This window comes from Lycium ferocissimum, unplaced genomic scaffold, assembly GCF_029784015.1.
Source record: "Lycium ferocissimum isolate CSIRO_LF1 unplaced genomic scaffold, AGI_CSIRO_Lferr_CH_V1 ctg60, whole genome shotgun sequence".
NCBI classification, from domain to species: Eukaryota; Viridiplantae; Streptophyta; class Magnoliopsida; order Solanales; family Solanaceae; genus Lycium; species Lycium ferocissimum.
Genome location: NW_026726189.1, coordinates 77,416 through 105,348, shown reverse-complemented (window position 1 = coordinate 105,348; position 27,933 = coordinate 77,416). Strand labels below are relative to the sequence as shown.

The window sequence follows — 27,933 nt, the reverse complement described above, 5'->3', positions numbered from 1 at the left end:
ATTCTTTTTCTTGTAGGAGAAGATTTAGACTTCTATAAATAGAGGATTTATTCTTCTCGTTCATAACACAATAACATTCATAACGTAGTCGTTTAGAGAGTTTTGTTTAGGGAGAGATTTTTCTACCAATAGTTTTTATGTTTTTATATTAGTTTTCATATGTAGATCAATTGATCAAACCATATAATTAGAATATTATGCCTTTTTCAGTATGTTTTTCTTTGTCGTTTGATTTATTGTCGTTAGAGGTTTGCAATTATTAGCTTCCGCATCACGTCCTGATTATTTCGATTCCAACAAATACAAGATTATATACGGAAATACATTTTTAAATTCCCAATCTAATGTGGGATCTCACATTTATGCACTTTTGAGACAAGACATCTAGAGCTTGCGAAATATAATAGGTTTCAAGATTGGGTGAAGTAAGAAATTGGGATGAACATAGGCTTCGATATGATAACAAGAAAATGAATCGAGTCTAGCTGTTCAGCCAGCTTCGTTAGGTGAGAGATGCTCAAAATCATTCATTTTTAAATCGCCAATCGATGCACACCTCAAAATTGGACATCTAAAGCGTAGTCAACATATATAACATGGTAGGTGGGAGGCCTGGGGTGGGGGGGGGGGGGAGTGGCGGCAAATATCTATGTTAAAAAAATGAACAAATATGTATGCTAGACAAATGAACATTTAATCTAATTGAAGCTTAAAATTTAGCTCATAATACCAGATATGTAAAATCATAAGAAAAGTAATTGTAAATCCCAACGATGTGGAATCTAACATATACCAGTAGTGGTCGTTTGGTAGGTAGCCAAAATTATCCCGGGATTATAATTCCGGGACTAATTTATCCCACCTTTTGGGATTATTTTATCTGATCCCAAGGATAAATTTATCATCTACACAAAACTACGTCTAAAAAAATTAGTGCTGGGATATCCCAACCTATACCATGCACCAAACGACCCTGTAGTGTTTTTATACCATATATACTCACTTCTTGATTTCTAACCATTCTTACTACTACTATTTTTTTTCTAAAAAAGATATTATGAACAAATATATTCGGTGTAATGCCTAAAGTTGGGTTTAAAAAGAACGCTTTTTTTTTGGGATAGAAAAGTTGTTTCCGATGGATCCTCAATTCAAAAAGAAAGTTGAAAAGGCCGTAATGAAAAAAAAATTAAATTGTGTAATTTACACATTTAAAAATATTCAGTAATTCTAACTATTCATCTTTCATTCAGCTTTCCTAATTATTATACTCCATTATCCATTTTTTTAAAAAATTTATAGGTGGATTATCCATTATTAGGTTAGGAGGAAAAAAATGTAACCGAAACGCCGCATCCTGCTAAGTAGCCTCGTAATTTCGCACTAGTTCCTTGCCAACTTCTGACAGTTAAAACTAAGAAAAAAACCAAGTCCATAGAGCACGGAAACTATAAAAAATGGAGCATCCACGTTTACATTGCATGTATGCCACGTATATATGTGGATAATCCAAGCCGTGTATGCGTTACGGTTCTGTTTGCCACGGGATCTAGCGGATATACATTATCCAGTAAAAATATGTGGCCATTCACCGACGTTTCCTATCTTCACTCTACACAATTCCCAAAGTGTACAAACACGCCCTTCTTGCTGGAATTGCAGAGTGAGCCACATGTGATGACTAGGAAACACCTCATATGCTCTCTCTCCCAACATTTTGATCTGCTTTTGTACCTGTAGATCTTCTATTACTAGTCCAGTGAAGCCGGTGATAAATCTGAACCCAAAATCAAGGTAACAATGCACTTCATAAGTTTTGACTAAAAAATGATAATTTGTGTATATTTTTTAGATACAACTCTTTTAAGATGATAGCTTCTTAATCATATATTATTCATTTTTCAAGTTTTTAATCACATAATTAGATAATTTATTGAAAGAATTATTATTGGAAAGCAAGTTTGCTACGGAATAAACATATATCAAAGAGATAGAGATAACTTGATGTTTAGTAATATAATTTAAAGTATGCAAAATGATTTCAAACTGAATATAATCATAAATTGAAAAGGACATTTTAATATTTTATGAATTTGTGAGCATATAATATTGACGACCTTCAAAACAATTAACAGAATTAGGACAAAAAATTAGGATAAAGCAATTACAAACCGTATTTCAAGTGATACTCACATTGAGGATAAGATATTCTTAATAATAATCCTATTAAAGATGGTTGTCAAATTTAGAAACATTCATCAGTGAAAACACGATTTAAATAAGATAAAATAATTAAGAAGGGGTCAATAAACGCAAGAAGCGGCATATACTTTGAAGAAAGAAGATTCCAAATGGAGACCAAATATGAAACAGTTAAAAGGTTTGGATAAGATCAAAAAAATGACTGGGCCAAAATGGGCCTCACTTGTTTTGTCTGTCCTCACGTCTTTTTCACCACTCAAATAAAACTAAAACCGCTCTGAGCTAGACACGGCACCTCGATAAACGAGACAGACACGTCACCCTCCCATATCCACCACCATATTATCACCTCAAAAAAAAAAAAAAAAAAATAATTACCACACCATTCTTTTTTCCTTTTTTGTGCTTATATATACTCAAAACACCCTCTTTCTTTCCACGTCCATTTCAAATTATATTCCATTTTTAACAACTTGCTAACCTTTATTAACAAACATAAAAATAGTCTCATTTTCCCATTTGGGTTGCTACAAATTGATTGACATTAGATATTTGTGTAATTAATCTATATAAAGATTGTTATATTTTGTGATTTCTCATTGGATCTTGGTTGAGTACATTCAAATATCAATGGCTACTGCTATGGGTATGGTGGGGAGTATTGGGGGATGTGGGGCAGCATCTGCATCTTTGTTTCGTTTGAGGAATTCATCAAAAAAGAAGACAAGGAACAACAAAAATGGATTTAAGGTTTCTTGTGTTTATTCATCATCTACGGTTGCTGATCCGTATAAGACGTTGAGGATTCAACCAGGTGCTTCTGAATCTGAAGTTAGAAAGGCCTTTAGACAACTTGCTCTTCAGGTATTTGTTTATCCTTCAATTGTTTCCCATCTAGATTCTTGATTTATAATTGTTACACCCCCCAAGGGATAATTAAAATATATCCTTTTAATCGTTTTAATGGCGTTCAAGCTCAATGAATTTCTATTTGAGACCTGGAAAAATTTAAAAGGAGAAAAGGAAAAATGTTTCTACTAATTTATCGCAGGTTAATCCGGTTATTGCCTATTTTTGGTATTTTTGTCCATTTTTATTTGCCTATAATAAAATGTTATGTAATTAACATGATGCCTATTTTGGTAATTTAGCACCCAAGAAAAAACATGGTGCCCATTTTTTGTTAATTTTTATAAGCTTATGATAAATGTTAAGTAATTAACATGATGTCTTTAATTGGATTTACAGTATCACCCGGACGTATGCAGGGGAAACAATTGTGATGTCCAATTTCACCAAATCAATGAAGCATACGATGTAAGTTGTTTCGTACAGCTACGTTTGATTTTATGTTGATTCATTAATTTTTATTTATGTTTTTGGCTAAGCTATAATGACAGTGTGTGAATAAATATTGAGTGTCGAGTAGGATTAATCATCTAGTTTCTTTGATTCACTTTTTTAAAGTATATAGAAGATAAGAATATGAAAGAGGACCAAATAAAATGAACTTGGATTCCTTGATGGAGTAAGTATTACTATTAAAAAAACTAACCTTTTCTTGGGAATACATCAAAGTGGTGGGATCCTTGTGGAATATGACTTTTTGCATACCAAAGGCTTTACAATGACTCTTTGCCCACAAACAAAGTAAAAGTTGGTATCAATGACTTCACTTTGATGGTCTTTCTGACCAATAAAATTAGCAAACATAGTGATGTCTCTTTCACTAATGTTGAAAGATGCCCCTAACCTGATGGTATCACTATCCAATGTTTATCATTACGTAATGAACTTGTAAAAGTGGTCTATATTTCTTAGTAATTTGGATTTTAATTGTACATCTTTATCATGATCTAAAATAAAATACAACATAGATCTAAGAGGCCTTGACTTGTTTGGGATTAGGGCGTAGTAGTCGCTTTTATATTTATCATTAAATAAATTCTACTATTTCTTTTCACTGATGTATGTGTTTGTGTTGCAGGTTGTGATGAGTAACTTGAGGGGTGAAACAAGAGCACAGATGGAGATGATTGAGGAGTATGATGATAATGATGATTCTATGAGAGGAATGAATGAACCTGATTGGGATATGTGGGAAGAGTGGATGGGATGGGAAGGTGCCGGCATTCGTGATTATACTTCTCATATTAATCCTTACATCTGATCTTTAATTAATGACTTGGGAATTATGTTATTAGTCGAAAAATCCAAAATTCAAAACCCACCCATCCAAAATTCAAAACCCACCCATCTTCTTAAAATCGAAGATGGTTTGAGGTTTCTGTACATATTCAAGAGGAAGTAAGGGGGAAGGTTTCTTTGTACATATTGGGATTCCCTCCTTGTTTGTTCTTATTAACTGTGATGATATGATGCATGCATCTCATTGATAAATAAAAGATTGAAGTTCTTATTATATCTAGTTCTTATTATATCTGGCACAGAGCTGTAACGTTGTAACAGCAACAATGTTGATGATGCCTATGAGGACAACTTTTTATGGCAAATATTATGAATATGGATTTGTGTCGGTCGCCTTGATATCTATAGAAGATACATCTTAGTAAAAAAGTTATTAATTATAGCGTCACAGATTCGAATTCTTTATTGCAACTTGCAAGGAAGTCATGCATTTTTCTCACGATACAATATGCCCTGTAACTTATCATAACTAAGTTTCTTCAAGAACAAAAAGATCGAGTGGTCAATTTTATAATGATAACGAAGATGGCGAAAATGCGAACATATAAGGAATGTTACTTTCACCTACAGCTTTCGTTTAGGCATTCACTCCAGCAATATTATGTGAAGAATTTAAGTTACATACATTATAGTATACAAATTTATTCATACTACCATATAAAGATATTTTGGATCTTGAATCTCACCCATAAACCGGATATGTTATTGTCGTTATCTTACAAAGAAATTTACAAGTATACAAAATTATTTATACTGTCATATCATACAAGTAAACTTCCTTAAAGAGGGATATACAACTTAAACTCGAGCGACGTGATCATTTAGTTTCTCTACACAATGGTGGAAATATGACTTCCTGTTCACATCCTAATTAATCACCTCCTAATAATGTGCTAAACAATCCACGTCCAATATCCAATTCTCTTATGGAAGTTGTGAGATTTGAATTGTGTATCACGTCCATAATTCAGGTAGTTAGGTAATATACCTGTTAATCAGTATCGAACGTGACAAGAAAGGCTATATTCTACGACAATACCAGCAAGAGAACTTTCCAATGTTAAGATTAAGAGGGACTTGAATGAATGTCAATATGTTCAACTCCAACATACTTGACAATGAAAGACACAAAATAGGTCTTTCGATTATGATTTGGTTCGGTATGCAATACATCTTCATATTACACAAAATTGTCCAAAAGAGGCATTTATATAAGTCGTTGGGGAACACCGCGCATCTAACTTTAACTCAAAAGCCTGAAGGAATTGGCACCGGAAACCTGATTGAAGTAATTCTTTTCATTATTTGGTTGAGGATGAAAGTCTCGCACTCCGTGCCTTATCAGCTTTTTCCAGGTAATCTTGGTGAGATTGTTGCTTGGAGCCTTCAAAAGAAAAAGGGGGAAAAAGATTAATCAGCTTCCTCCGTTCCTGATATCCAAAGATGAATTGGAGTTGAGGGAGCACAAATGCATTTTGTAACAGAATAATGCTCCCACAGCAGATAAAGGTTAAGAGGAGTACACAAATGGGTGGACGCATTGTCCATAGCTCGTAGCGATGTTCCTTTCTCAACGGAACAAGCAACACAAAGGAGGAAAGAGTAAGAAAGCTGGTCATATTTTAAATGGGAAAAGGGTCAAATTTATCTTCCAAGTATGGTTTATAGATTTAATTTGCCCTCCGGTAGAGTTAGGGGTCAAATTTGCCCCTCCCGTTAACATACTTGTTAAAATTGCCCTTATTATGGATGGAAGTGTGACTAGGACTACTATCAGTCCACATAGGCGCCATGTGTGTAAATAAATTTGTTTTTCCTTTTAAATCTTAGTGTAAAAACCTAAAAAATGGTCAAAAATACCCCTCTACTTTCATAAATTGGCTAGTTTTACCTTCCTTGACAAGCTAGGGTCAATAATACCCCTCCCGTTAGCAAAGTTAACAAAATACAACTTCAAATCCACAATTCATTAAAAATTACCCGATTTCAAATGAATCCCAATTAAACACGACCCACCGACCAGCCAGATCAACCCAAAAAAAAAAAAAAAAAAAAAAAATCAAATTACTAGATCCACATTTAGCCCTTTTCCCTTCTTCTTTGTTTCAATTCCAGCGGACACTTCCAGGTCTGCATCTTTTATATTGGGTCTTCTCTCTTGAACCCAAACACTGACTCATCCATTAGATTTACATGAGAGGCTTCGTCTGTCTTAACCCATAAGCATAGATTATAAGTCACCAACAATTCTTTGAACTATGAATCACACATTTGCTCCCCCCACCCCCCCACCCTCTTTTTTTTTTTTTTTTTTTTGATGAAATAAGAAGATATCATTAACCTAAAGCAGGGTAATTTTAAATGAAGAAGGGAAAACGGCGAAATGTGGATCTGGTAATTTGATTCTCTCTTCCTTTTTTTTTGGGTTGATCTGGTGGGTCGCTGGTCGAGTAATTGAGATTCATTTGAAATCGGGTAACTTTAAATGAATTGTGGATTTTAAGTTGATTTGGGGAAAACCGTCAAATTAGAGGTATTTTTGTTAACTTTGCTAACGGGAGGGGTATTTTTGATCCCAACTTATAACGGAAGGTAAAACTAGCCAATTTATCAAAGTAGAGGGGTATTTTTGACCATTTTCCCTTTATGTTTTTACACTAAGATTTAAAGGAAAAATAAATTTACTTACACACATGGCGCCTATGCGGACTGATAAGGAGTCCTAGTCACACTTCCATCCATAATAAGGGCAATTTTAACAAGTATGTTAATGTGAGGGGCAAATTTGACTCCTAACTCTAACGGAGGGCAAATTTAATCTATAAACCATACTTGGAGAGTAAATTTGACCCTTTTCCCTATTTTAAATAAAAGAACTCTTATAAGGATCCACAGCCAACACATCAGGGCATGATTCACCGATTTATTATTTCTTTTATCTATAAATTATATTTTAAATATGTGATCCAGCAGAATTTTTTTCCATTTTTTTTTTCCCAAGTGAAAGGATCATCTACATAAGATGTATGATATTTGGGTTCCAAATGCTGAATTTACCATTTGAAATCGCAGTACAATGTACTCCATACAAATAGATGAAGAAAATAGTGAACTAGCATATTCATAGGCAAACATGATCGGACAGCCTTTTGAGACTGCATTATGCTTATAACAACTGCTAGGATTCATATATATCTTGTACATGGCACATCCAGATCCTTTTATATCTGTTAGTTATCAATTGGCCTGAGTTATAAGCTAAGTGCTCTCAATAAATTTGACCTAAACAAACCTCATAACAACAAGAACCATAGACAGACAAAAGCAGATAACTGTCTGTTGTATCAGCACTGATGCAGCACACTCCATAGACCTATAGAACCTTAAAATCACTAAATGAAACACATTGTTTTTTGATGAAGCCTAAATGAAACAAAACATTACAACTAGGAACCCTACAGAAATTATTTAGCTGGGGGTGAAGGAATGCAGCTATACCAACAATCTTTTCATGAGATGAAGTTTTTTAGAACCACTACTGAGTGAATTTTATGTGTGTGGCATCTGTTTATCTCGAATTCTCTTACTATATACATACCGACTCTGCTAGTTTCACTTCATTTAGTAAAAAGGAGTGGGTGCCTCATATTTTAGCCTTATTTATGAATAACAGTCCAGCCTTTTCAAGCGGAGAAGGATAGAGGGGAGGGTACATTAACCATAGACTTTCAAACAGTGTACCATTGACCCTCAAGTATTTATCGGTTATAAAAAAAATAAAAAATAAAAAAAGTTGTGCTGCTCAGCAGCCCCTTATATTTGCACTTCTACGTGTCTGTTTCCCCTGACATAGACATATCCTGACAGATTCTATTCATGAGAAAATCAAAGAACAACCCCAAAGACTCCTCTCCACCCCACCACCAAAAAAGAAAGACGAGAAAAATTCCTATGTTTTTTTTTGATTAAGCACCGGGTGTCCAAAGTCTCTTTGAGCCCCGACTAATCCCGGGGGTGCACGGGCCCTCGGCAAGGAGTTTCCCGCAAGTGCACCACGGGTAATTCGGGGTTTCCCCGACCATGGCCCTCGAAAGCGGGTTTCGAACTTGAGACCTTGAAAGGGAGCACCCCAAGGCTCAAGTCAATTGCCACCAGGCCAACCCCTGAGGGTTAAAAAATTTTTTTTTTTATCTTCTTATTGAGCAGAATTGAATAATATCCTTTTGAAGTAAAGCAACAAAATACACATCAGATGATAGCTCAAAAGTAACACCTTTTTGCTCATTCTAACCGCTTTGGTACATGGAAACATTAAATCGTACCACCAGTGTTTGCCTTATTGCAACAAATAACAAGACGTGTGCTAATTGTCTATCTGACTTAACTATCTTTCTATGAGCTCCTAGGAAAGAGATCCTACTCCCAAAGAAAGGAAGCTTAAGAATAGTGTCAGGTCAAAGCATTCTTCAGAAGAAAAGGAGACAAAGCGGAGAGGGAGACTGAATTTCACTCCTTGCCATTCCTTCAATGGAGAATCTCAGGCCAATAAGCTATGACTACGAAACAAATTGTATGGGGTTCGGCACATGAAAGCTATCGAAGAAGAGTCAGCTCAGTGCTATCTGCCAATTTTATTTCGTGTACAGGTAAAGAGAAGAGACCAACATTGTGAGAATCAATAAGAACTACATAACATAACAGAGGAGAAAACGGGTGACACTGTTACCAAATCGGAGAATACCTAATCTCACAATAACTTATAATCTCTCTAACTTTGGAGGCATTTTCCATTATAAGCTACACTAGGGTAAATATTTGAACTTTGTTTGACACTTGTTTAGGGGGAATCTTCTTTTTTGCTTTTCATTTTCTAGTCTTGGTTCAGTAGCAGGGTAACCCAAAAATGGGAATCAGATTCAAGGGAAGTAATTTGGGTAGCGTAAAAATTCCAACTTCCTACTGAAAGTGGCGCGAATGGAACAATTGGATATTAACGATTCATACATCAACCCAACTAGTTTGAGATGAAGGATTTTAGTTATGGAGATGAAGCCATGTTGTTTCTTAATGAATGTGGCGTTAAACCACGGCAAGACTTGATCTTTTTGGTGATTTGAGGGTTGAGAGGCCAGCGGAAGTTGGCTTATTTGCAATCATAATGGGGTAAAAAATGCCAACGCTTTCACAAAAATATGTGGTCTTTGATGATATGGATTCTGGGGCACCCAAGGGTGTGGCCTAGTGGGCAATAAAGAGGGTTAAGAACCATGAGGTCTCAAAGTCAAATCCTTTGATTTCTTCTCATCTGTCCAGGACTAGGACAGATAGAGTTATCCGGTATCTGTGTTGGTGGGTAGCATGTAAACCATAGAATTAGTCGAGGTGCGTGCAAGCACACCACGGTTATCTTAAAAAATGGATTCTGGGCAACCATGGTATGTTCAATCTCTCATATCAGTAGCAGGGTAAAGAATAAATGGGACTCAGATTCCAAGGAAGTAATTTGGACAGTAGAAAAATTGCTTGAATATTGGGACAATTAGATGTTAAGGGTTCACACATGTTCACCAACTAGAGGTAATCACATATTGAGTTAAAAAACAATTAATTGTTGCTATACTCAGCAACTTGGATAAACTGATGTTAATATAAGGAGAAGGAAAATTAACTAACCTCGGGTCATGAAGTACCAGGGAATACCAAAGATGACGCCGATAACGGCGATGCCACCAATGACGTACTTCTTCTCGCCGCTATACAAGGCATGCTCCATTTTGGCCCTAAACCCTCCTCCATTAATCTTCTTCGTCTCACTTCCCGTATTCTTCTCCATTTGTTTGCCCTTTTTTCCTTTCTCTCTATTTTTTTTGTTGCTTAATAAAACCCTTAAACCCTATCGACTTTCTTTTTCAACAAGAATTGTTAAGAAAGAGGCTATTCATTTTTAGTCCCAGCCTGCGCGGTTGGGCTGGTCGTGCACTCCCTCTCTAGCTGCACGTGTTGACTGGCTCGTGGTGCATCGCTTCATCTTTTTCTTTCTTCTCTTTATTATATTGTCAAAAATAGTAGTACTAATTATTCGCAATACTAATTTGCTTAAATAAACAGCTTCTAAGTGCTAAATGCTAATAGGAAAAATAACAACATATGTTACCCTCCGTTTCAATTCATGTTGTTTATTCTCCTTTTTAATCTGATTTTAAAATAGAAAATTAATAATTTTTTATTCTTAAGTTACTCCGTACTAATTATTTACGCTTTTAGTTTAAAATTTTAATATTCATAAATCTTTAATATATTCTTGAATTTATTTAATTAAATCAAGACATATAAAATGATAAGATCTTAGTTTGATAAGAATTGATTTCATGTGAACTTTTAACTTTTAGGATTTAAAATTCGAATATTGGAACAAAAAACTTTTCCACTTAAGATTTGTTCTAGTGGTCAGTGAATAAATGAAGAAATGTGAGATCTTAGGTTCACATAAACATCATGTAAATTTTTTTCATCTATCTAGATTGCGGTAGATAAACTTACCTGAAATGTTGAAAAGTAACATATAGAATAATTGAGATCTGCACAAATTGACCGGAACAAAACCTATCATAAATCAAATACTAACTGAATTAAAGTGGAGCCAGACAATTTTAACTTTTAATCACATGTCAAGGCTTTATTTACAATCTTTTTACCTGCTATCTCTTTTTTTTTTTTTCCCATTGTAAAAATAGAACAGAATATTTTATACCGTGTTTGGTAGGAGGTATACGGATAAAACAGAATACGATCTGAAAAATTAGTCTTGAATATAACCTTTTGTCATACCAAACGATACGTAACTGAATTAAAGTGGAGCCGGACATTTTTACCTTTTAATCACATGTCAAGGCTTTATTTACAATCTTCTTACCTGCTATCTTTTTTTTTTTTCCCCATTGTAAAAGCAGAACAGGATATTAACAAAAGTCAAACACTAATCCATGGGCCTGATCAAATTGGTCTTGGGCTGAGAATAATGGCATCCAATTGTACCCCAGCCCCAACAGGGAAGAATTAACTGAAGGTGTCGTTTAAGTTTGGAAATTACTAGAGGTGACTTGTAGGGACCACATTAAGTCAAAACCCGATTAAATTTGGGATTAAGAAAATTGGGGTTGAAAATGTATTTTGCCAAACTTGTTAATCTTTTATAAAATACAAAAAGACCACAAATCATTTAATCCGACCCAATTTATTTCAAACTCAACATCGGTCCATATCGAAATACATGAAACACTTTTTCAAAACACACGATCCATCTGTTCTCCTTCAAACTTTCAAGTTCAAACCCACGAGGCTTGATCTCGGCCGCTAAATGTGCTTGAACTGCTTAGTCGTCAACCTCTTGTAAAGCGGCTGTGACGGCCCTAGCTCTCAAGTTTTCTCTCGGGTAAAATCGCTCGATATTTTCTTCTTTTAAAGTTAGGGTTTTGAAATCAAAATGAGAAAATGATGATTTTGGTCGGAGAAGAAGAAGAATAACATGGGTTTGTAACGCAATATTATTTATTTTGTTGTTCGATCCTTGAGAAACCATGACTCTTTGTATTTGTTCGAGTTGTTGGGGTTTGTGTGTTTGTAAATAGTGTATGTGGTTGTGAAATTCTGGTTTTTTTGGTGTTGTTTGTGTTCTCTTTCTCAGCAGGAGTTCGAAAAAAGGGCTTGTTGGGCTTGCAAAACCGTATTTGCTGTTATTTGTTCCAGCTTGTTGGTGTTTTACTGTGTTGTTAAATAATGTATGTGGTTGTGAAATTATGGTTTTAGTCTTGTTTGTGTTCTTGTTCTCCTTGGGGTTTTGAAAAAGGGTTGAATTTTTTTGGATTTTATCCCGCCAGTTTGAGTAAGTTGTTGCGACAAGCTATGACATTTTTAATGATTGAGGTTGGTTTTATTTTATTTAACTTGTGATGGTTGTGCGTTTGTATTGAAACAAATGTTTTTTCTGGTTCAAAAGTTAGGGTTTTGAAATAAAAGTACGAAAATGATTAATTTTGGTTAAAGAAGAGGAAGAACATGGGCGGTGTCTATGCCTTTCTTTTGTGTATTTTGTTCAATTTTTTTTTATTTGTGTGTTTGTAATGCCTTTGAGGTGCACCACTGCGGTGAAATAGATGTTGTTGTCTTGTTGTTGTCCTTGTAAGGCTTAGGAAAAAGGGCACTTGCCCTTTTTTTTTTTATAGGTGAGTAATGCAGTACCTTGATTTCTAATTTTATTGGTAAAAACACAAACGATTGTTGAGGTTGTTGCGGCAAGTGAATATGTTATTGCCTTGATTTAAAAATCTGTTGAAAATTGTTAAAACGATTCTTTGAGGAAAATTTCGACGCGTTACGATGGTTTCCAATGATTAATACGTTGGAACAACTGTCATATCATATGTTCCACGACAACTTTTGCCGGTTGTTGCGACAGTTATCCGTACGTTAAAATAATCAATACGATTCTTTGTGGAAGAGCTATGACAAACTGTCTGATATTTTCCAACGAATGTATAATCTATTCTGTACTTATTAAGTTGTTGGAACGTATGATGGAGTTGTTCCCGATATATTACACCTTTGTTACTTGAACATATGCTTAATTTTATTATAAAAATTCATTATTTGTTTACTTTAAATAGTTTTCAAATCAATTGAAAGTGTTTTTGCTTATATCACATTGTGCGGATAAAATGTCTTCACGAAAAAAAAAAAGGGGAGAAATCATCTACGGTTAGTAAAAGATATAAGGGGGCATCGTTAGATGATCTTCTGACGAACGAGGGCAAATATTCTTTACGAACAAGCCGGCGAACGAGGAAACCTCTCGAGTAGGAGTTTACGGAGAAAGTAAAGAAGATCAAGTAGAAGAACAAGAAGAAAAAGAAGAAGAAGAAGAAGAAGGAGAAGAAGAAGGCGAAGAAAAAGAAGAAGAAGAAGAAGAAGAAGAAGAAGCCGAAGAAAAAGAAGAAGAAAAAGAAGAAGATAAAGAAGAAGAAGAAAGAGAAGAAGAAAGAGAAGAAGATAAAGAAGAAGAAGAAAACAATGAAGAAGAAGAAGAAGAAGAAGAAGAAGAACATGATGTAAATAATGATGACAATGAAGAGGATAAAACTGCATCTTTTGAAAGGTCGGCGATCGGGGCTGTTGATTCTTCTATTGGGACTGATATTGACAGGACCTTCCCATGATGAAGTTGTCGAAACTTTCGGTATTGAGAAGTTCGTGTGCGGATGCCAATGGATAAACTAGGTGATTTGAATGGTGATCTTGTTGTAAAATCGGTCATGGGCAAGCCACTTTGATTACTTTAGGAAGATACTTCGGGAGGAGGACTTGGAGGATTTCTTCGGGGCCACGTGTTTTGGCATGTATCTAGATTTGCTGACAACAATGCAGGTTTCAAATGACCATTGTGTATGGTCTTCTCGAAAAGCGAAGAATTATTTGCGGCAAAGCGATGAGATATGGATAAACTACGCGGCGTACCGGTTGTTTTGGCATCGAGGAGTTTGCCATAATCACCGGTACGAGGTGTCATACTCCGCTACGGCCTCTTCCTACGGTTACATTAAAGAAGGAGCAGAAGACACCCAAGTCATCCAAGGGAGCCAAGACACCCGAGTCATCAGGCGACGAAAAGGCAAGAAAGGCAAAGCCAGGTTGATGATGATTTGGATTTGGTGGAAGTTTGTGGAAAGAGCTACAAAGCGGCTTTGCTAGCGGACTTGAAGTCGAGAAACTATCTCGAAAGCACGGAGTCGTTGTGCTTAGTTTGGTTTGTGAATTCTATTCTTTGGGCAAGGATGTAAAGAATAATATAGAACTTGGTTTGATTAAACTCTCGGAGGATCATGAGGCATTCAATAACTATCCATGGGGTCATAAAAGTTTTAAGTTGGTGAATATTTGTGCAAAGCTTTGAACCCTAATGTGAGACTTCCAACATCTATGGCTTCCCTTGGGCCTTCATGGTAAACTTTCTTTCTTCAATGTTTTATCTTTTTAATTATTTTCCTTCATTGATTATTACGATTTTTGGTGGCATAATTTTTCTTTTTTTTTTTTGGGCATTTGAAGCCATTCCTCGCCTACGAAGTCAAGTCGGGGACTATGCGGAAGAAGTTTGTTTTCCCGAGGATCCTCGGATGGTTGACTACCGAAAACGGCAACAAAAAAATGAATCTTGATCCTTTTAACCCCCCCGGAAGCGATGAAGTCGAGAATACATTGGAAAATATCCACAATAGTTTTATAACAAGTAACTACTTGTTGCAACGAGATACATTTATACGAGGCGGTTGGAAAAATCATACGATTCTTGATTCGATATTTTCCAACGAATAGTGAATATGTTGCAACAACTCGTAAGATGTTGGAACAACTTACTCGATTGTTGCAACGGGTTCACAATACTGTTGGAAATTATCACAATAGTTGCGGAGAGGAAGGCTGCCGGCGATTTGTTTTGGTTTTCAACGGACTAAAGAATATCTTTGACAACTGGGAGGTTGTTGAAACATATGTTGGGGTTGTTCAATGATTACACACACACTTATTGGTTGAATATATACTGTTTGTTTGTTGTAGGTTGTGCACCCAAGGCTTATCCGGAGCAAAACGAGAGGTGCGGATGCCATGTCTTGTTAGTTTAGGGCATAGGGAATACGTACGTGATGAATTGATTGATCGGATAAAGAAGAATTGGTAGCCCACACACGTATCAAGAAATTTGGTGTTGTTGATGGTGGTGGTGATGGTGATGGTGATGGTGATGTTAATCTTGTTGGTGATGGTCTTGGTCTTTGGTCTTTGGTGATCTTTGTTGATATGAATATTGTTGTCGATGTTGCAAAATGACGGTGGAAAGTCTTCTTGATAAAAAGAAGAGATGATGATGGTGGTGGTGATGGAGTTGGTGGTGAAGTTGGTGGATATACTCCCCAAAGTGGTGGTGGTGGGCGGACCACGGATATCACCAGGTTGGGTAGATATTCTTCGGTTGGTGCCGGTTCCTCAAGGTGTATTCTTGTGCTTGTGAATGCGGTACTTGCGAGTGAAAATGGAAGGTTTGATAAATAAGGTTGAAGAGTTGCTTGAGGCACAAAAGAAACGAATTCAAATATAAAAAGAGTTTGATGTCCAAGAGGGTGTCCGGCCATCAAAAAGTTAAGCTCACCCCTACACTCCTATTGGGATTCGCAAGAGGGCAAAAACAATTTCCAAGGCGACTTCTGCGATTGTAGAGCAAGGAAAACAAGTACTCCATGAAGTCTATTGTTACTCACTCCTGCTGAAGTTGTGCCACAAGTCTTGAAAAAAGTTGATATTTTCAAGCGTGTAAACCCCCGAAAGAAAGAAGGTTGAAACCTTGATCAAATCCAAAAAGGGTGGGAGAGCACTATACTCGATGCATGAATTTGGGGCGAGAAGACTTCAGAGTTATGACAAACATGCACGAATGGTGGGAGGATTGGGTAAGTTTCAACACTTATATATATGTATATGATTCGATATCTTTATTTGAACAAGTCATGTAATTCGATGAACTTGTTGCAACAAGTTAACTAGTTGTTACAACAAGATACTAACTTGTTGCAACTTGTTAAGTAGTTGTTCAACAAGTGAATAACTTTGTATGACGAAGCTCGCTAGTTGTTCCAACAACTCTAACTACTGTTGCGACAATTGGTGTTGTTTTGATATTTTCTTGCGGTATGTAGATGAAATCTTATTCTTTGATGCGTATGAAATGACTTAATTTCCCTGAGCACTATGATTCCTACGATAGAATCATGGACCTCAGAAAGCCATCCTTTGTGTCGCAACGGGCGCTTAGGGTTGTCAAATGAGTCTACAAATGTGGGTGCGTGCCACTGTGATCAAAGACTTGCTCTCTTTAGGTGGGACGAAGATGGTCTCGCTTTTCCCGAGAGGTGTTGTGCCCTACCCGGGTGGGCTGCGAGTGGATTGGTGCCAAAAGGATCCTGTTGTCATGAATATTAATGACAACCATTTTATCATTTTATTGAGATCGTCGTTGAGAGGGTATCGTAAATGTTTATGATTGCAATCCCATAAATGTCGAGATGATGATTTCTTACGCCACGTACGGCCGTTATTGGATCTTTTCCCCCAAGTTGCTAAAGCGAGTGGCATGTTCTCACACTTACCTGAAAAGTTCTTTGAATGAACCATGGAAGTATGATCGGAAGAAGGATATCCCCCGAAATGAGACGATAAGGCATGTGCTTCACGGTCACTTGCTTTTGTTGAAGCTTTGCTTACCTTACGAATATGACCAAGCACGATACCTTATTGAGTGACAATCATTTGTGGAGAGGATGCAATGGAGGTGGGCTTGTGGAATTATTGATAAGGTGTTGGAGCCCTAATGTGGGGACAAACAATTTCTCTTAAACTATGTTTGCATTAAACAATTTCTCTTAAACTATGTTTGCATTAAACAATTTCTCTCATATTTTGATTGCATTTGAATTATGGTGGATGAACACATTATGTAAATTTGTTAAATATATATTCTATGCTCGGTACCATATATATTGTTTAAGTTGTTTCGGTAGTTTTACGCTTGGTGAGATATGTTGGAACAAATACCTAAATTGTTGGTAAAAATAAAATCACTAGTGCAAATATTGCAACGGATGTGAAGATTTTGCAACAGTAAGAATCGGTTGGAGCATATGGATCTTGTTGCAACAACTTACGTAGTTACGCAACAACTTAAGTATGCATTGGAATATATGGATGTACACATTTGCAATAATTTACTTAGTTGTTGCAAGTAAAAATCTGTTGGAGCATATGGATCTTCATTTGCAACGTGGAGTTGCTTTAACAATTAAAGAATACTTTGGAATATATGGATCATGCAATTTACTTAGTTGTTGCAATAAAAGAATGTTGGAGCATATGGATGTTGTTTACAGACTTACGTGGTTCTTTTGCAACAATTAAAGAATCTGTTGGAACATATGGATCTTACTGTTGCAAATAATCCGACAAGCTATTTGAAGATGTTGCAACAAGTAAGGAATACGTTGGAACATATGGATCTTACTGTTGCAACAAGCTTACTTAATTGTTGCAACAATGTGCTTGCGTTGTGAATCGAGTAATTGACATCAATTCACTTTAATGATCACTCGATTTAGTTCATACTGACTTAGAGATCCTCTTTGCTGACTCAAAACACATCAAATTGATTAAGTATTCCATTGTTTATCACTAAATATGGGTGAATCGAGTAGTTGACATCAATTCGCCTCCAATGATCACTCGATTTAGTGCATCTTGACTTAGGAGATCTCTTTCTTGACTCAAAACACATCAAATTGATTAAGTATTCCATTGTTTATCACTAAATATGGTTGATTTCCTTTGTTTATCACTAAATATGGGTGAATCGAGTAGTTGACATCAATTCACTCTAATGATCACTCGATTTAGTTAAATAACGACTTACGAGATCTCTTTCTTGACTCAAAACACATCAAATTGATTAAGTATTCCATTGTTTATCACTAAATATGGTTTATTTCCATTGTTTATCACTAAATATGGGTGAATCGAGTAGTTGACATCAATTCACTCTAATGATCACTCGATTTAGTTCATCTTTGACTTACGAGATCCTCTTTCTTCCTAAACACGTCAAATTGATTAAGTATTCCATTGTTTATCACTAAATATGGTTGATTTCCATTGTTTATCACTAAATATGGGTGAATCGAGTAGTTGACATCAATTCACTCTAATGATCACTCGATTTAGTTAATACGACTTAGGAGATCTCTTTCTTGACCTAAAAACATCAAATTGATTAAGTATTCCATTGTTTATCACTAAATATGGTTGATTTCCTTTTTTATCACTAAATATGGGTGAATCGAGTAGTTGATCATTAAATATGGATGAACCAAGTAGTATCTTGTTACCCATTTGTAGTATCTGTTGCGGCGGCTATAGTATCTGTTGCGACAAGTGTAGTATCTCTATGCGGACACATGAAAGAATCTATTCTACAACAATAGTAGTATCTGTTACGGCGGTACATCGTATCAGTTGCGGCAAGTACGATATACATTAAAACCCACGTATAGAATACGTTGCAACAATTGTAGTATACGTACGGCAAGTGATTAAGTTGTTGAACAAATCCTTACTCTTGTTGGATAAAACACAAGTTGTAACACGTAACTTAGTTGAAAAAACTGACATGTAACTTAGTTGTTTACTGTGAGGTTTATTATTGCGGAAACTATTCAATAATTTATTAACAAATACACACATTTGTGATTTGAACAAGTTAAACATAAATTACCATGCTAAGAAACAATAACATTAAAATGTCATAAAGTTCCGACGAGATAACTATTATTAAAGCATAATGCTATTTACAACTATGGAGCATTTAGGCTTGGACATGTTATTTGTTTTTTGTGGCCGGGTGTTTTGCATAAGGAGCATTTGTTTTTCCTCGTTGGAAATGATTCACGATTCACGCCTCATCCTCTTTGTCCGCCTTTTCTTCCGGGTTTGCTTGGATCAACATATGGAGGAGGTATTTCTCTCTCTAAAATCTCCAAAGGAACTTCCCAAGATTCTTCAGAAGGCACAGGGCAAATTTCCTCACAATATGCAATTATGTAATTCTCCACCTTATAATATGGAGATGAGTAGTCATAAATTCGCCTTCCAAAGTCGTCACCATATTGGACACGAAGCGCTGCCATTGCATGTGGACAAGGTATTTTGTCCAGGTCAAAACTCTCTAGTACAAGATCTACTTTGCGGATCGATTGTCGTAGCCTGCAACTGACCGATATGACGCTGAACTTGTAGTTGGCAATTTGATGGGCTAATAACTTGTTCCCCGAAGTTGACAAATTTTGAAATTTTTTTTTCAACTGAAGGAACAAAAAGATGTTTGGTGAGTCGATGAACTCCATACGCCTCTCGCCAAATTTTTTCTGCAAATCTCACTGTTTATGGCATCAAATAAAGCGATAATGGGAAATTCTCTTTCAACATTGAACATTGAGTTCACCGACTCGGCAATGTTTGACGTACATAAGATTATACCTTGAAAATAAACAATAACGTAATCCTTAAGGTACAAACGATTATAGCTGTTGGAAAATATCAAAAAGGCTGCATATATCAAACGGATGTGTTACTTGTTGGAGAGAGCTTCGATTATTGTCTGTGTCACACCAATGCAACAACTAAGTGAGTTGTTGGAACAACTAACTACATTGCAACAAGTGCGTTAGTTGTTCCGAACGATGTGTTATTGCTGGAGAGAGCTTCGAGTTATTGTCTACTGTAATCACACAAAATGCAACAACTAAGTGAGTTGTTGGAACAACTAACTTACCTGTTGCAACAAGTGCGTTAGTTGTTCCAACGGATGTGTTACTTCTTGGAGAGAGCTTCGGTTATTGTCTCGGTGTCACACCAAAATGCAACAACTAAGTGAGTTGTTGGAACAACTAACACTGTTGCAACAAGTGAGTTAGTTGTTCCAACAGATGTGTTACTTGTTGGAGAGAGCTTGATTATTGTCTCTGTGTCACACCAAATGCAACAACTAAGTGAGTTGTTGGAACAACTAACTTTGTTGCAACAAGTGCGTTAGTTGTTCCAACGGATGTGTTACTAACTGGAGAGAGCTTCAGTTATTGTCTCGGTGTCACACCAAATGCAACAACTAAGTGAGTTGTTGGAACAACTAACTTTTGTTGCAACAAGTGAGGTAGTTGTTCCACGACATATGTGTTACTTGTTGGAAAAAGTAATGTATGAATACCTATTTACGGGAAGAATACTGCTCCATCGTGTGGAATCCAACACGTTCCAAGATGTTCGGCGGCCCCAGGCACGGTATCTCTTATTTGATTGAAATGGTCATTGAACTCATCTATATTGTACGATTTTGCTGCTTTATAAAACTGAGATACGACCTTCGTATTGTGAAAGGTGGTTCGGAGATTTTCCCCAGGTGCTTCGTACAACAACCATAATGAGATAAAGGAAGACAATTAGAAACCTTTTGATACTTGGATGCCTATCGAGAAATTATGCACAACTCTTTGGTATCATCTACAAAGCTTCTCGTTTGTTCAAAAAAAAAATATTTGTACGACGCATCACACTCCTTGTCCCACTACACAAAATGCCACGGAAAAACATGATTCTCCGCATCTTGCGCCACGGCAGAACAACAACACTCCTTCGTAATTTAACCCCGAGAATGTCCCATCGACGGCTATGACTTTTCTCATTTCGCAAAACCAAGCATCCAAGCCTTGTAGGCTACAAAAAAAGTACTTGAACTTCCCGTTAGCATCAACCTTCATGCCGTCTTACTTCTGGTTTGCGGAACGAAGCATATAACGGTACGCATCAAGCACTGCATACAGTGCTCGTGTGTCCCCTTGTCAAAGATTTTGCAATCTCCGTACTTCCCGGACCTTCCAATAACTTACCTTACAACCCCGATTACTGTGCGGAATGATTGGCTCGCTATCTTTTGTAGACGGGCCTTTACCGTGGAAACCTATCTTTGAAGTATTCACCGATGACTTTATGTTGTGGCGTGTGGATTATGGCTAGTAATATGCTCGAACCACGTGTGTGATACTTTACGTAGGTTGTAATACAAAATCCGTCAGAACTTAAAAGCTTCATAGCCCTCAGCCACCACTTGCACTCTGGATGTACACATCTAAAACAATACACAGTACACGAATTAATCACCTTCTTGAGTGTAAAATCTTTCTTCAAGCAAGCAAGTTTTAACATAGTTGCTAGTTGTTCCTTGTTCTTGAATGACACTCCTTTATAAAAAGCTTTGTTTCATCATCTTGAACATGGGCACCTTGCTTCCTTCGAAGATTGTGTAGAACACGGTGTATTGCTTTCAACTTCGGGTGTAGGAATCGGCTCACCCCACTTCCATTATATCTGGAATATCCATATCCATATCCGTATCCGTATCCACTTCATCAAATTTATTATTTAACACATCTTGTTGGTCTTGACCTAAATTATGGTTCTCTAAGACTTCCAACCACGTATACCCTTAAAATGGGCCTAGCTACATCATTCAAATAAGTACGCAAACGATCTTTGATCGGTTATCTTAAAGAGCAAGACCCTGCGGTTTTCAAAAGAGCTATGCATGTAAGTGATGGCAAGATCTTTCGGTTCCATGATTAATTCACGATAGGTGATGATTAAGTTCACAAAATCATCAAACACAACATCTCTTTGGACACTCGTCGCTATCGTCTCTAACATGTGACTACCCTTCCATCGCCAAATATATCGATTGTTCTTCTCGATCCATTCACCGCTGACAATCCACCTTATTGTTATTGAGTCCCCCGTTAATCTTTACTGAATATATTTTGTTTTTTTAAAAAAAGGTCGTAGCGGTATAGTAACAAAATACAATAACGTAATGACTTGTTGGAACGGATGAATCGGGTGTTGCAACAAGTGGATTACTTTGTTGCAACAAATACTATCCTTGTTGCACCGGCTAACTAATGCTGTTGGAGTCGGCTTCGGTTTTTGAGTTGTTTAATCCAAAACGGAGTTGAAGATGTCAGCCAGTTAGTGAGTTGTTGCAACAATTATATTACTTGTTGCAACGGGTAATACACTTGTTCCGGCAACTACATGTCTGTTGTCGGCTACGATTTTTGGGTCGATTTTGGGTTACATTGGGTGGCGAATCAACGGATCGGTGAGTTGTTGCAACAAGTAAGATACTTGTTGCAACGGGTAAATACCTTGCAACAGCTCAACTCACAAATGCATATTGCAACTTATTCATACTACGTATTTAACAACAATTAGTCTAGAAGTTGCGATAACTACTTAATGTCTGTTGTAATTGTGGCGGCAACTACAATAGGCCATTGCATAAACTACGGCGGCTTACACGAGAAACTGTGATTGTTGGAAAAATTTAGAAGCTCTTATACGGCGGCTTTAGCACTTGTTGCAACAAGTACAATTGCTCTTTGTAAATTGTTGGAAAATCGACGGCAAAACCCGGATAAATAATTGAAACAAAACAGCAATATTTTACTTACCAAATGAGCGAAAATTACTTACGAAGTAATGCCCGGTAAAAAATTGCAAAATCTGTTTGGTTTCGTTTTTTTCTTTGTTGACAAATTCTTCAAAATGCCGCACCGATGGAAGAAGAAGGAGCGAGGGAAGCGACGATACTTATGAAGTAATGCCCGTGTAGACAACTAACGAAATCCGGCTAAAAAAATTACAAATCTGGTGGTTTAGTTTTTCTTTTGTTGAGCAAATTCTTCAAAATGGCACGGCAATGGATGAAGAAGAAGCGAGGGAAGCGACAATGGAAGATGAGGAAGAAGAATGGAGAGAGAAAAAAGAATGAGAACGAGGCGGATTGAAAAGAAGAAGAAGAAGAAGAAGAAGGAGGAAGAACGAACCGAGGAAGAAGAAGAAGAACATTGGAGGAAAAGAGCAAAAAAGCAGTGCGGCTATTGGCGCCTTTTTTTTTTTTTGGACCCATTTTGATATTTTAGGGCTTATATTGGTTTGGGTCAAAGTGTTAAAAAATAAAACTTGAGGGTAAAGTATTAAAAATAAAGTTGAGGGTCAAAGTATCAAAATAAAAACTTTTGAGCAAGGTCAAAACCTCTTATCATTTAATCAAAAACATCGCGCAAGCTCGATAATTAAAACTTGAGTTACCTCCCCTCAATAAAAAGACTTAAGGGTCACCTATAGTTAAATGCCCTGGCCCTTGTAACAGAGCTAACAGAGGCTTGTTAGCGCCACTACTTCCACAACAGTTAAAACAGTAGAAAGGAACATGGAGATTTCTTCCATGTAACTGAGAAGTTATGCGGTTGCTCTCTCTTGCACGAAGGCTCTACAATGCTCGTCCGCTCACTTTTAAGCATATAATTGGCTACCAGCATCCTTCATTGTTTTCCGCACGGCAAGTATTAACGCGCCATTTCTTTGAGGCATTTCATCAAACATCTGCCAGACACTGTTCTACTATACCGCCCAAGCCCCCTTTCTTTAGCTACAGCAATTCCACTAGCTACGGAATCATCAATTTCGATAAGTATGTGGATATATTGCGCGAAAAAACTCATATTGATGTTCACGAATTTGTTGGGATTGTACAAAAGGCTAATGATTTTGGTTCTGGAGATGAAGCCATGTTGTTTCTTGATGAATGTGGCGTTAAACCAAACCAAGACTTGGTCTTTTTGGTGATTTGGGAGTGGAGGGAGCAGTGGAAGTTAGCTTTTTTGCTATTCAAATGGGGTGAGAAATGCAAATGCCTTGACGAAAATACGTGGTGTTTGATGATATGGATTTTGGGTAACCATGGTAAATTCAGTACTGCTTGGTCTTTGATCCGAGATCTTATTCAGATGTCAACAAATATTCAAGAAATGGTCCTCATCATGATTGATAGGTAAAAAGCTAATCTTTTTCTTTCCTTTTCATGTTTTTATTGCATACCATTCGTTGAAATTTGAACTAACTCATTTTCTTGTAGTGGAACCTTTATAACACGATTTCTTATAATTTTTGGTGAGTTCATCTACATAATTATGAGAATCCACTGTTAACCATGTTTAAGCATCATTTGGTAGATATCGGTAGTCTCAACAAGAAATATTACCCCATAGTTTATCTATGTAGCTAGAAAAGTGTTTCACAGTTTCAGTTGACCTAGTCAATCCTTTTTGAGTTAAGGTACTACTTATATAGTGATATTCCTAATAAACTACTGAGGAAAATGCTCTGCTATAGTTTGATTAAGAAGATAAATTGATTGAGATGTTGTTTGACATTGTAATTTCCAACAGATATGCCGCTGCGAATAATGCTGGTAAAGCTATACAGACATTCCAGACTTTGGAAAAGTTTAGTATGTCTCCTGATCAGAGAACATTACTGACATTCTTGAATATTCTCTGTAAGCATGGTTTTATTGAAGAAGCTGAAGAGTTCATGCTTATCAATAAGAAGCTATTTCCCTTGGAAATTGATGGTTTTAATATTATTCTCAATGGATGGTGCAATATAGTGGTTGATATATTTGAAGCCAAAAGAATATGGCGAGAAATGTCTAAGTGTTGTATTGAACCAAATGGTACTTCATATGCCCACATGATTTCTTGCTTCTCCAAGGTTAGAAATTTGTTCGATTCACTCAGACTTTATGATGAAATGCAGAAACGGGGCTGGGTTCCAGGCCTGGAGGTATATAACGCTTTGATATATGTAATGACTTGTGAGAATTGCGTGAAGGAAGCTCTTAAGATTATTGACAAAGTGAAACATATGGGTCTGCGTCCTGATTCTAATACATACGACTTGATGATACGTCCTCTATGTGAATCATCTAAATTGGATGAGGCGAGAAGTGTATTAGCTCTGATGGAGGAAGACAAAATCAATCCAACTGTTGAAACGTACCATGCATTTCTTGCAAGTGCGAGTTTAGAAGGAACTATTGAAATTCTTAACACTATGAGAAAAGCTGGAGTCAGTCCAAACAGGGACACCTTTTCGTTAATTCTTGGTAGGTTTGTGAAGTTGAAGCAGCCTGAAAATGCATTGAAGATATGGATGGAGATGAAGCAGTATGAGGTAGTGCCCGAGTCTGCACATTATTCTCTTTTGGTGGGAGGACTTCTCGAGTGCAGGTTATTTTCCAAGGCGAGAGAGTTATATGCGGAGATGAAATCAAACGGAATTGATGACCCAGGTCTCCGAAAGATCTTACAGCCAACTGGTCCAAGAGGACAAGAAGTGAAAAATCCTGAACATACTAAAATGGGGAAACTAGTGAAACATGGGAGACACAAGGTGATCAGAAGTGGAAAACCTAGAAGGTAATAAAACGATGGTTAAAACCCCAATTTGCTGGGACCAGGTTAGCGGTGGTCTTGATTGCTTCTAAAGAGAATTGATTACAAGCCCAATTTGCCAAGCTATTTTCAAGATGGTTCATATGGCTGCCCCTAAGTGGCAAAGTAGGAATGTGTTTGGCCGGACATACATAACTAGTTACATGCTATATATGGTCTGCCAAAACGAAACCGTTCCAAGAACATTTGTATATTGCCAAATCTGTTCATTATCGACCTTGGCAAAATTGAGGTCATCGCATTGCCTTTCACTGGTTCAGCATCCGAGATGACATCAATGGCTAATCAGTGCTGTTTTGTGTTCATTCTCTAATTTGACCTCGTTTCTATAACTGATGCCAGCACTAGACCATGTCTTTGGTTCTTGGGTCTTTGTATAATCCAAGAAAGCAGGTCAAATTGCTGTAGAAAAAGAACATAGGTGAGGCCTTCTGAACTAATATACCAAGCAGTTGATTTTACTAAGCTTGTTATAGTGGAAGTAGGTACATTATTTAAGTCATCCTACCCACATTGGATATGGAGTTTTTACAAAGAGCTGCACTTCGAGTCATGGGGACAGACTTCTCATTGCTTTTGAGAACACATACCGTGGATTGCGGTATTAGGGGAATCGAGAAAGATGGAGTTCCTAGTGGTGGAATTTGCCTAATATAGTAGTTCTACTTTATTACCATCAAGAAAATTGCAAAGTTGAGTTGAATAATAATTCCCTCCCTGCAATTTGCAACGTGATTGAAGCGTGGCTATACTGAACATACTCATTGAATGTGATGTTGTCCCTACCGCGTGCATTATTCAAATGGCATTAAATTTTTACTAAATTCTACTATACATGATTTCAAATGTTTTGGCTCCAGAGTCCAGAGTCTAAAAAGAGTTGAACAAAATAATATAATAACACTACTTTTGGAAAGAAAATCAAATATATACATAACAAATTACAGAACAAGTTGAACGATTTTTATTTATTCCCATAAAGATAGCAGATGAGGAGATAAAATAGATAACGGTCATTTAGTTTGCTTTGAATCCATATATAGTAGCGGCTGGGCCAAGTACAGTCATAAAGTAGGCCTAGCTCAGCTGGCTTTGCTTCTTCAACCATTCACGTCCAGCTCAGAGCCTCTGTCACTTTGGCCTATCAACATCTCTCTCAACATGGCTCTCTTTGTTCTCTTCTTCCTCCTCGCCGCCGCTGCCACCGCCGTCAACGCCACCGACCACATCGTCGGAGCTAACAAAGGCTGGAACCCAGGGATCAACTACACCCTCTGGGCCAACAACCAAACCTTCTACGCTGGTGACTATATCTGTACGTATACTACACTACAAACAACAAGTATGTAAATGTTTCGCTCTTTGTTAGTATTTCTAAATTTTCTCTCTCTCTCTCTATATATATATATATCTCAGCATTTAGGTACCAGAAGACGCAGTACAATGTGTTCTTAGTGAATCAGACTGGATATGATAACTGCACAATAGAAGGTGCATTTGGGAATTGGACTGGTGGAAAGGACTTCATTATGCTGAACAAGACACAGAGGTATTACTTCATTTGTGGCACCGGTGGTTGCATGAACGGTATGAAGGTCTCGGTGGTTGTTCATCCTCTTCCGTCTCCTCCAATGTCAGCCGTTGCCGCCGAGCATTCCTCCAAAGAGTCTGCTGCTCCGGTGGTAGCGCGTGGTTTTGGGTCACTACTGGTTACAAGCTTCGCTTTTTTTGGATTGACATTATATGGTTCAGTTTGGATCTAGGATCCTTTTTGTTTGAGATTGTTGTGCTAGAATAGCTCGATTGAATTCTGAAACTGCCACAAACATAAGTGTGAAGCGTGCATCTGTCATTTTGAATGTTTTATTAGTATGTCATTATTCATTCACCTATTGTTCTTAATTTCAAGGAGTTTCTGTTCTTGCTAGTTTTCTCTTAAAATTGTTTCTTTAAGCGCCATTTTTATTGTTTTAGGTTGACCCTCTACGACCTCTCGTTCTATTAAACGAAAATGAAAAGAAAAATGGTATAAGTGCCCTGAACTTTACCATTAAAATGGCCAAATTAAGAAGAAGAACTCTGAGGACAGAAAGACAAAGGGAAAGAGAGGAAACCACTCCTTACATGCTCTAAGCCGGATAATTACTCCATGTGTCGTTTTACTTCACTCACTTATCTCCCTCTCTCTTACTAATTTCTCTTTCCTATTTTGGAAATGCTTTCCCAACTACCTCATTATATATTACTCCACCAACTACCCCATTATATAATACTCCCCCGTCCCAATGTATACTAGGGTTAGTTTGCATAATAATTCACAATATATGAAAAGAGTCGGAGAAAATCATAATCAAATAAAAAGCTTTTTGACAGCTTAAATAAGTCAAATTGGAAAGGAGGGAGTAAAGATGTCAGTTCAAGTCTCACCCGAAAACAATTTAAATTTTCCAGAGAGTTTGTAGTGTAATAAAGATTTCAATTGAAACTACCCAGAGAGTACATAGCGTATAAAGAAGAAAGTATTGAT

At 36.8% G+C, this 27,933-nt stretch overlaps 4 protein-coding genes across 4 annotated transcripts; 3 read left to right on the top strand and 1 right to left on the bottom strand.

The window, feature by feature from the left end:
• Positions 1–2,640: 2,640 nt before the first annotated feature.
• On the top strand, positions 2,641–4,624 carry LOC132045156 (chaperone protein dnaJ 8, chloroplastic). Its single transcript, XM_059435698.1, has 3 exons — positions 2,641–3,066; positions 3,451–3,519; positions 4,190–4,624. The coding sequence occupies exons 1-3, from the start codon at positions 2,833–2,835 to the stop codon at positions 4,370–4,372; spliced, it is 486 nt and encodes a 161-aa protein (XP_059291681.1). The 5' UTR covers positions 2,641–2,832; the 3' UTR covers positions 4,373–4,624.
• A 910-nt stretch (positions 4,625–5,534) lies between these two features.
• LOC132045157 (uncharacterized) lies at positions 5,535–10,428 on the bottom strand. The gene is made up of 3 exons (XM_059435699.1): positions 10,287–10,428; positions 10,084–10,255; positions 5,535–5,794 (listed from the first exon to the last, which is right to left on the bottom strand). Exons 2-3 carry the CDS (start codon positions 10,241–10,243, stop codon positions 5,712–5,714), a joined length of 243 nt encoding a protein of 80 aa, XP_059291682.1. The 5' UTR covers positions 10,244–10,255; positions 10,287–10,428; the 3' UTR covers positions 5,535–5,711.
• Positions 10,429–23,257: 12,829 nt separating this feature from the next.
• LOC132045114 (pentatricopeptide repeat-containing protein At1g80880, mitochondrial) lies at positions 23,258–26,232 on the top strand. The gene is made up of 2 exons (XM_059435646.1): positions 23,258–23,941; positions 24,339–26,232. Exons 1-2 carry the CDS (start codon positions 23,352–23,354, stop codon positions 25,372–25,374), a joined length of 1,626 nt encoding a protein of 541 aa, XP_059291629.1. The 5' UTR covers positions 23,258–23,351; the 3' UTR covers positions 25,375–26,232.
• Positions 26,233–26,433: 201 nt separating this feature from the next.
• Positions 26,434–27,333, top strand: LOC132045116 (early nodulin-like protein 19). The gene is made up of 2 exons (XM_059435647.1): positions 26,434–26,721; positions 26,823–27,333. Exons 1-2 carry the CDS (start codon positions 26,568–26,570, stop codon positions 27,167–27,169), a joined length of 501 nt encoding a protein of 166 aa, XP_059291630.1. The 5' UTR covers positions 26,434–26,567; the 3' UTR covers positions 27,170–27,333.
• The last annotated feature ends 600 nt before the right edge of the window (positions 27,334–27,933 follow it).